The sequence below is a fragment of the Dendrobium catenatum genome, unplaced genomic scaffold (genome assembly GCF_001605985.2).
Source record: "Dendrobium catenatum unplaced genomic scaffold, ASM160598v2 fragScaff_scaffold_1172, whole genome shotgun sequence".
NCBI classification, from domain to species: Eukaryota; Viridiplantae; Streptophyta; class Magnoliopsida; order Asparagales; family Orchidaceae; genus Dendrobium; species Dendrobium catenatum.
The window spans coordinates 388,042-398,098 of NW_021319634.1; the positions used below are offsets into that span (position 1 = coordinate 388,042).

Sequence of the window (10,057 nt, forward strand, 5' to 3'; positions counted from 1 at the left end):
GGTACTGGCTCGGTACTGAGTGGTATATGCTCGGTACGCTCGGTATTGAACCCCGCCAGGGGGCAGCGCCCTTTTGGACCCCCGGCAGACTAGTTTATTTTTGTATTCATGTTATTTTATTATTGGTAGTACAAATAATTGTTATTTTTGTTATTTTTTGTCATTATTTAAAATTTTTAATTAATTTATTTTGATCGTTTTGAGCCTTACGCCTCGATCCGCCTCGAGACTTACGCCTCGCCTCACTTAGAAAAAACGCCTCAATTCCCGATTTCGCCTTTTAAAACCTTGCTTCTAGCCCATTTAAACATGTTACCATCTAATAGCAATGGAGTACCAATTCTTGAGATAATCTTTTGATGTAAGCAAGAATTTGGGAGAGGGCCCCAAGATCTTGCTAGAAAATTACAACCCTTCTAGATAAAAGAAAGACACACATGTAACTAAAAATAGGATACAAATTACAACAAATAGACAAATAAACAAAAACAAATTTTACTTATAAGAAATGAAAGACTCACAAACTTGACTCTTACAAAACACCTAAAGAAGCTTCATTCCATTAGAAGAGGGATAAGGTGAGGTGGTCACTTGCGGAGAGACGAAAGAGGTTAGAAGCCGAGAAGAAGAGTGCAAAGAGCTCGCAAGATTTTCAGAGGAGGTGAGAAGAAGTGGACAAAGCTCGCAAGCTTTTCCATCAAAACCCGTAGGTTTACATTTCCAAAAATCATTCACATAACATATCTAAAACAGCCACAAACAACTCCTGTTTATAAGCATGAAAGGGGAATACAAATAGTTCCAAAACATTAATTAAAAGCTGAAAATAGAAGGCCAAAAGACACCTAAAAACTGCAGTAGAAAACTGCACAAAAATCACCAAAAGACTCTTGGAATTCCCCCCTCCAAACAACCACCAAATCAGTCCCCATAAAGCTTTCCAAGTTCTGTCCAAAAACAGCCCCCAAAAACTCTTCAAATACTTAATTAAATGGGGGAAATGAAAGGCCAACAGCCACCATACAGCAGTCTCCAAACTGCACTGGAAATAGAGCACCAAAAGCCACGGGAAAAGCCCACCCAGCAGCCACGGGACAGCCAGTCACGGAACCAAGGAGCCAAAGGCACGGAATTCCTCCCAGAACAGGAAACCAGCAGCCAGTCACGGAACCAAGGAGACAATGCACAGGAACCCAACACCCATATTCGGAAATCCAAGGGACAAGCATGGGAGAAGAAAAGGCGGAAAGGAAGAAACAATTCTAAGTAATAATGACTAATAAATGAACTAAAAACAACTCATAATGAGCTAAATTTTAGCTCAAAACATTAATGAGCTAGCAAGCTCAAGGGAAGTCAAAACCAAATTTTTTTGGGTTTGATTTGACCCCCCCCTTTGCCTACATCAGACTCCCCTTCTTAAGAACTCATCTCCCGATGAGTTAACTTTTGATTTGACTACCAAGACTCAAATTATAACATGACTCAAAACAAAACTAACATGATACTAAGACTCACAAGACTCACTTGACTCATAAGACTCACAAGACTCTCAAGACTCACAAGACTCTCAAGACTCACAAGACTTACAAGACTCACATGAATCACAACAACTGTTATGATTCACTAAAATTTTTCTTGACAACCTGACTCATAAGCCTAGGACTTCCTAACTTGCTCTGATACCAAATGATATAAGCAAGAATTTGGGAGAGGGCCCCAAATTCTTGCTAGAAAATTACAACCTTTATAGATAAAAGAAAGACACAAATGTACCCAAAAATAAGATATAAATTGCAACAAATAGACAAATAAACAAAAACAAACATTACTTATAAGAAATGAAAGACTTACAAACTTGACTCTTACAAAACACCTAAAGAAGCTTCATTCCATTAGAAGAGGGATACAGGTGAGGTGGTCACTTGTGGAGAGACGAAAGAGGTTAGAAGCCGAGAAGAAGGGTGGAAAGAGCTCGCAAGATTTCCAGAGGAGGTAAGAAGAAGTGGACAAAGCTCGCATGCTTTTCCAACAAAGCCCGCAGGTTTACATTTCCAAAAATCATTCACATAACATATCTAAAACATCCACAAACAACTCATATTTATAGGCATGAAAGGGGAATACAAACATCCCAAAACATTAATTAAAAGCTGAAAATAGAAGCCAAAAGACACCTAAAAATTGCAGTAGAAAACTGCACAGAAATCAGCAAAAGACTCTTGGAATTCGCCCCCAAACAGCCACCAAATCAGTCCCCATAAAGCTGTCCAAATTCTGTCCAAAAACAGCCCCCAAAAACTCTTCAAATACTTAATTAAATGGGGAAATGAAAGTCCAACAGCCACCATACAGCAGACCCCAAATTGCACAGGAAATAGAGCACCAAAAGCCACGGGAAAAGCCCCCCAGCAGCCACGGGAAAGAAGTCCGGCATTGGAACCAAGCAGGGAACCCAAGAGCCAGTCATGGAACCAAGGAGCCAAAGGCATGGAATTCCTCCCAGCACAAGGAAACCAGCAGCCAGTCATGGAACCAAGGAGACAATACACAGGAACCCAATAGCCATATTTGGAAATCCAAGGGACAAGCATGGGAGAAGAAAGAGGGGAAAGGAAGAGACAATTCCAAGTAATAATGACTAATAAATGAACTAAAAACATCTCATAATGAGCTAAATTTTAGCACAAAAATTAATGAGCTAGCAAGCACAAGGGAAGTCAAAACCAAATTTTTTGGGTTTGATTTGAACCCCCCTTTGCCTATATCATCTTTGTAATGTTAACTTCATCCCAACAATGAAGAGGTCAATGAGGCAATCGAATCCGAATAGATGAAGAAATTTCCTCCACAGAAATGGGAGAAAAAGCGGGTGTCCATTTATCTATACCAACAATGAAACCACCCTCAAACCTAGGACCCCCATTTAAAACTTCCTCCATAGCTTTAGATGAATGAAACGAACACAAAAACCAATCTAACCCAAGAGAGTATATATGAAACCCACCAAATTTACTCCATTGTCATCTCAACTCATGACTACAAATGGAAAAAGGCAAGTTTTTGCCAAGGATTTTAACAACCAAAGAATTTCTCAAAACTAAAAAATTAGAGCTTTCTTTCTCCACATCAAGTTTTACGACATTCATATCCTCATTTTCTTCCAAAATTCCTTTAAAATTTATTTTAATATGTGGAGTTTTGATCCACACATTAGAATGTTTAAAATCAGGTTCCACCAAAACTGATTTATTTTTATATTCCAGCAAAATGGAAGGCGGATCTTTCTCAAAGGCTTCAACAGAATTATAACATCTATCAATATAATGGCTCACCTTCAAATTAAATCCTGTAGATGAAGAAGAAGCTTCCAAATCATTTGATTTAGGAAGAAAATCCGAACAAAGAGCTTCGGTTTGGCGACTATCCAACATAGATAAAGGAACCTTATGATCCAAACAATTCGCTAAAACTGCCTCTTTCCCTTTGCTACCATCGGGAAGAAGCTTATGACTGGCTTCAATTCGACCTTCTCTAATAATTAAAGGAGAATTCCTGAAATATGAATTCCGAGAGAAACTACGATTGATTGAGAATCTACCTTTTGCATCCAAATGATTCAGACGCGACGTAGATGATGGGGTTGAGGTATTCTGGTCATCGGAGGATGACCAACGACCCTCTACCACCATAAACGGGTGCATCTTTCTTGTTTTGATTGGGTAAGTTGCATGATACTTTTGCTCATCGTGCATGAGGTGTCTCCATATCAACTTCAACACTACGAAATCCTCTATGTAACAAACATAAATTTAAGCTGGTCTGGGGTTCGTATATCCCTGCCAAAATTATTTTGATAAACTGCATCTGACCATTACCTTTTATCTTTTTAATCAAGAAAGCAACATAGATGAATGTACAAGAATGCCGTTTTTTGTATCATTTTTTTTTTCTTCTTTTTCTCCTTGTGTATAGGTGGTTCCTTCATCATCTTATGCTGTTATATGCTCTGCGTCAGACTTCCTTCTCAATTGGTTAGTTGATTCCGAGCATGAACACCACCAGTGGTCCTCTGCAATTTCTTTGGGATTGATATCGAACTGCTTTCATGCAACTGATAGAATGCTAAAGATGAACGTTGTAACAGTTCTTATTCAGGTATATAACTGTTAACATTGCAGTGTTAACTGTTAAGTGTCTTGCATAATTGCTGACGGTACATTTCGTCTATATAAGATAAAGTATTTTGTTCTATAGTATCATATGCAAAAAAATACTGATAAGAATGAAGGCTGGATATTTCTATATTTGGAGCTATGAAACCTTACAGCATGGTGAAAAATCTTGAGCTATTTTTGTCATCTTTCTTGTTTTATTCTTTTTTTGTTTTTCTAGAAACAGAAAGCATGTCTGAAAACATGTTTGGATGAACCTTTTCCCTGTACTTGTTTATTGAAATTTAGATGAAACCATTATAATACTTTACATTTGTTTTTTGAACATTATTTTAATACTTCAACTTTTTAAAATATTAATTCTTATAGCAAATTAGTAATGTCATGAAATATTATTCTTTTCTCTTGTTATTGAATAGGAATAGAAGTTTCGGTTTTATATATTATGTTCATTACAATACCATTTGATTTTATGATTATATATACGATATTATTTAAACATTATATTTATATGAAGAACCATTTTTTGTTCTCAACTAATCAATAAAATTAACCGAGAAAGTAATTTCTTGTATTATTCGATATTATTTTTAACTATTGTTATAATAATGTAATAGTATATTATGAACAATTAACTTATATTATATATCATTATAAATTAATTGCTGGATTGTGTGTAGGTAAAAAGTAATTCTGGCATTATCTAATAATCCTATAATTTACCCGATGAAAATATGTGAAATGTATGATTAAATTGATTTTAATTCTTTATGAAACTTTGCCATAAATTTTACATTATTTATTAGTATTTAAATTTATTGGATATTAGTAGTAGCATTTTATTTTTTTTATGTATGCAATTTTGAATGTATTTATAATATATTTAAATGAAAAGGGCATTTAAATTTTTTAAAATCTTGATAAAATGTCTCTTTAGATTTTCTGATTAAATAAAACTATTTATCTTTCTTTTAATAATTAAACACAAGTAAATAGTTCTGTTTTTATTCCTCCATAACTTATGACACATGTTTATAATTTCTTTAAAATAAATATATAAACAAGACTGAAATAGAAATGAGATGAAAAAAAGATGACATGCTACATGGCCTTGCTTTTCAAGCCTTATTTCATGTTTTTAAACATAATATTTAGGATTACACGGCATATTACTTTGCAGATGTGAAATGAAAATGTTGAGAAGATAAAAATGATCTAGTAGGAAATATGATGCAGGACTAATTAGATGCGATGATTATGTAGTCGTTTAGGCACTGCACAACTCTTAGATTAGAATAAATCCAGGAAACAATTACTTAGCAATTCTCAACGAAGATTTAAAACCAATAAGGAAATGACTTGCTTAAGTGAGATTACATGCTCTGAACTTTGAAACTTTCAAAATAAATAAGAAAATCACACAACGTAAACAGTAGGCTTCAAATTAAATCCCTAATCTAACAACGGGACGTAGGATGCATAGAAGATTACACTCAATTCCTACAAATGACTAGGCTTGGCAAGAGCATTCAGAGTAGGCTTTAGCGATTGCAATCTAACCAAATGAGAACTTAGATTTAGAAGACTTTGAGTGCAAGTGAAAGAAGGAAAAAATCTTTGCTCAAGGAGACGTGGAGATCCTCCGCGATGGCAACTACTCTTGACGAATATCCAAGGTCGACGGACTAAGATGTTCTCTTCATAGTGTGCTGAAGAAGTAATCCAAATCCTTCCAAAATCTGAAAAGATTTTCAGATTTTCTGGCCCAAAACCTGAGAGAAAATCTCATTAGGGAACTCAAAAATGAATGGAAGTGGGGTGTGGCCGGCGGCATTGAGGCTAGGCCGGCGGCAAAAGAGGTTTTGGGGCAAGGTGGCCGGCGGTTTGTGGAAACGACGGTGGTGGTTTCCGGGTAAGGGGAAAACCGTGGGTTTTGGGAGGAGAGGTGGTCGGGTGTGGTGGAGAAACCGACGGCAAGGTGGAGGAGGGTGAGGAGACTCGAAGAGAGGAAGGTGAGAATACAAAATAAAGGAAAACCACGAACCCGGCCGTCTCCAAGGTTGGTGGGTGATGCGCCAATCTCCCTCTCCAAGGGATCTCTCCAAAACTTTCCAAGAACTCTCAAGGCTCTCAAAAACACAAGTGCAGGAAGAAATCTCAATAATCATTCATTAACCTCAAATAAAACAAAGGGGTCTTTAAATAGCCTCATACAAATGACTCTAAACAAAATGACACTAATGCCATTTGGGCTTACAAACAACAACTCCCATAAGAGGGGTACAACGGGAAAAAATAAAACACACAAGCAAATAACAAAATACATGAAAATAAAATGCATCGATGACTCAAAAATATAACGACTCGATCGTGCCCGTAGATCGGCAGCCACATCTCTGATAAACTATCCCTGATGATCTGTTGTCCCTATCATTCTCCCGGGGTGGGAGAAAACTCGACTCCGTCGAGTAAGTATCTCTGGCGCTCTCGTAGATCTCAAGTGCATCTGGGTCAATCTGCTGCAGCTCCTCACGATCTAGCCACGTATCCTCTGACTCGGGCTTTCCTTTCCACCTGATCAAATATCTTCTTTGTCCTCCTTCTCTTGTGGATATGATCTGATCACTTAAGACTGCCTCCACTTGTTTTGCCATAGGAAATTTGAGAATATTTGGTAGTGGAGGTAGCTTTGGGATCTCACAGGGTGGGTTCACACAAGGCTGTTTTGATAGTAGATTTTGTGGGTTAAAATCAGGACCTTCATATGCCACTAAGTCTTCTATGTTAAAGGAGGGATTTATATTGAAATCTGCAGGCAGATCTACTATATAAGCATTGTCGTTAATCTTCTTAAGGATCTTGAAAGGTCCAGCACTCTTTGCATGCAATTTCTTAACTGTTCCTGGAAGGAACCGTTCCGGACGAATCCGCACCATAACAAAATCACCAACCTCAAAAGTTTTAAATCGACGTTTTAAATCTGAATGTAATTTGTATTCATGATTATTCTTTTCAATTTGTTGTGCAATGTCTTTATGAAGTTCATGCATATGAAATGAAAATAAAGATGCAGACTCAAAATTTCTATACCTAGAACACATGGATATAAGGTCTAGTGGCGGTCTAGGTGTGAACCCGTCAACAAGTTTAGAAGGAGCTAAGCCAAGGGTACAAGTCACGGAATCATGGTAGTCGAGTCCAACTAGGATATGATCAGATAGGGAGGCTCCAGGGGCTAGATCTAGAACATAAGAAATGCCTCTATCGGGGGTAACGAATCAGGACGACCATCAGGATGGATCTCAACAAATCTACTAGGTATGAGTTGACTCTCATGAGGGACAGGTTCGTCAGACTCAGTGGGAGTCTCACGATCGACTAAGATGTGAAAAGGTGCAGTCTGGGCTATAGTGATTATCAAGTTCAGTCCTTTCTTGGTTTTGATAGTCCAGCTTGATCTTTTTGCCCTTATGTTCAAACACGCAGTTGTTTGAACGATCATAGATGTGGACATCGTTGTCAAATAGCCAGGGACGACCGAGAAGGATTTGTCCAACATTCATGATCAACACATCACACCAAACGTTCTCCTTATAATCAGCGAAGGAGATGGGTATGACGCTTCGTTCCTTTACCTCCAAGGCAGTGTTGTTGACCCAATTTACCTTATAGGGGTTGGGGTGGGGAACGGCAGACAAACCAAGCTTAGACACCATGCTGGAGGAGAAAGCATTTATGCAACTGCCACTATCCACGACGACTTTACAGTTCTTATCCTTGATCTTGGTGTAGGTGTGAAAGATCGTAGTCCTACGCCAGTCGTCGGTGGTAACGGGTTGTGAAAAAGCACATCTCACCTCATAGGTGGGAGAAGTGTCGATTTTCTGGATGTACTGGATGACAACAGTATTGTCATCCTCCTCAAAGAATTCACCGTCGCTGTCTACTTGGTGAATCTGATCGGCTTCGGGCTCAAATTCCTCTTCAGTGATCTCTTCGATAATCGTGACTTTATAGGGACTAGAGCACTGAGAGGCGATATGTCCATACCCCTGACATCTAAAGGATTTGGTCCCTGGGTTAGATCGAGGAGTATCCGGAGTGGGAGGCTTACTGCTAACATCAGGACGGGGAGTAGGGGGACCAGACGAGGGTCGGGTGTTGCTCCCTGGGGTCGGCTGGGCAGTGGGGGTGTGAGGGGTAGAACTACCAGAAGGTCTGTAGGAGGGACTAGAATCATGTGAACGGTTCGGGTGCTGTGAACGGGTCTCCTCTAAGTCAAACACTAGGCTGTAGGCATTCTCCAGGGTTGTGACGTTCCGGGAAAACAGCTCATTGCGAAGATCCTCTCGCAACCCGGTTCGAAACATAGACAAGATTTGCACGGGGGTGGTAGAGGTCTCCCCTTTGCATCGAATCAGGTAGTCATCAAAGGAGGCGATGCACTCCTTAACTGGTTTATTGCCTTGAGTCAGCCTATTCCACCTATCCAATAGTCGAGAGAAGTACGACGGTGACAAGTACTTTTGTTTGAGTTCCCGCTTCATGGATAGCCAATCTACAATAGGGTACTCATTCCTATCTTCTCTAAGACTCTCTAAGTTCGCCCAAAACTGACTCGCCCTACCCGTTAGTTTCATAGCTGCAAAACTAACCTTCCTAGCCTCAGATATGGCATACCACTTAAAGAAATTGTCCATACCTTTGACCCAGTCCAGGAAGAGCTGGGGATCGAGGGTGCCATCAAAGGTAGGAGCGTCAACCTTAATGTTCTTCATTAGTAGTGCATCGGGATCATGGACTTGGTAGGTAGTACGATGATTGGCACGGTGATGCCTCTCATCCAAATCAGGATCATGACGTGGATCATGTCCATGGTCGGGAGCTCGATGATTGGCCTGATGTGGCCTCTCATCCGGGTAGGTTTCTTCCCCATACATAGACGGTGGTTTAGATGGGGTGTAGGGAGTCGGGTGGTCTCTAGCTCGTTCAAGTGTATCAAATCTCTCGGTGGTATTCCTACGAAGCTCAGCTAAATCCGACTGGTTTTCCTAAGTTGTTGGCTAATATTGTTCATTTGGCCTACCAATGGGTCTAAAGTCCTCCCTAGTTGTTCCGGGTCCATTCCTAAACACAATGGGGTATTGAAAAGGTTTTCTAGGAAGTGGCCAGCAATCTACAGTAGGGAAAAACACTCTAAGGGGACTCTGAAAGGTGCTGGAAACTCAAGGACAGCAAATTACAAGGAGGGCCTAAGCAACCTAGACAACTAGTGAAGTGGCTAGGTTAAGGACAGCACTTGAACAATTGATAAATGAGCTTAACCACCTCTAAATGCATGCAGGAAAACAGTGGACAGCAAGCATAAAATGTAATTAAACTAATTTAAATGATAGCATGCATGCAACAACGTATAAAACTAGTAAAATAACTCCTAGGATGATGTCTAGCATGCAAAACTAGAGCAAACCATGCTCTGATACCAGATGATGCAGGACTAATTAGATGCGATGATTATGTAGTCATTTAGGCACTGCACAACTCTTAGATTAGAATAAATCCAGGAAACAATTACTTAGCAATTCTGAACGAAGATTTAAAACCAATAAGGAAATGACTTGCTTAAGTGAGATTACATGCTCTGAACTTTGAAACTTTCAAAATAAATAAGAAAATCACACAACGCAAACAGTAGGCTTCAAATTAAATCCCTAATCTAACAACGAGACGTAGGATGCATAGAAGATTACACTCAATTCCTACAAATGACTAGGCTTGGCAAGAGCATTCAGAGTAGGCCTTAGCGATTGCAATCTAACCAAATGAGAACTTAGATTTAGAAGACTTTGAGTGCAAGTGAAAGAAGGAAAAAACCTTTGCTC

General features: G+C 39.2%; 1 protein-coding gene across 1 annotated transcript; it reads right to left on the reverse strand.

Moving 5' to 3' along the window:
* Positions 1 to 7,543: 7,543 nt before the first annotated feature.
* LOC110097607 lies at positions 7,544 to 9,115 on the reverse strand. Its single transcript, XM_020824099.1, has one exon. The coding sequence runs from the start codon at positions 9,113 to 9,115 to the stop codon at positions 7,544 to 7,546; it is 1,572 nt and encodes a 523-aa protein (XP_020679758.1).
* Between the last annotated feature and the right edge of the window lie 942 nt (positions 9,116 to 10,057).

Bases quoted from the DNA above. Each gene is read 5' to 3' on its own strand.
- LOC110097607 (XM_020824099.1), bottom strand. From the start codon at position 9,115: ATGTATGGGGAAGAAACCTACCCGGATGAGAGGCCACATCAGGCCAAT.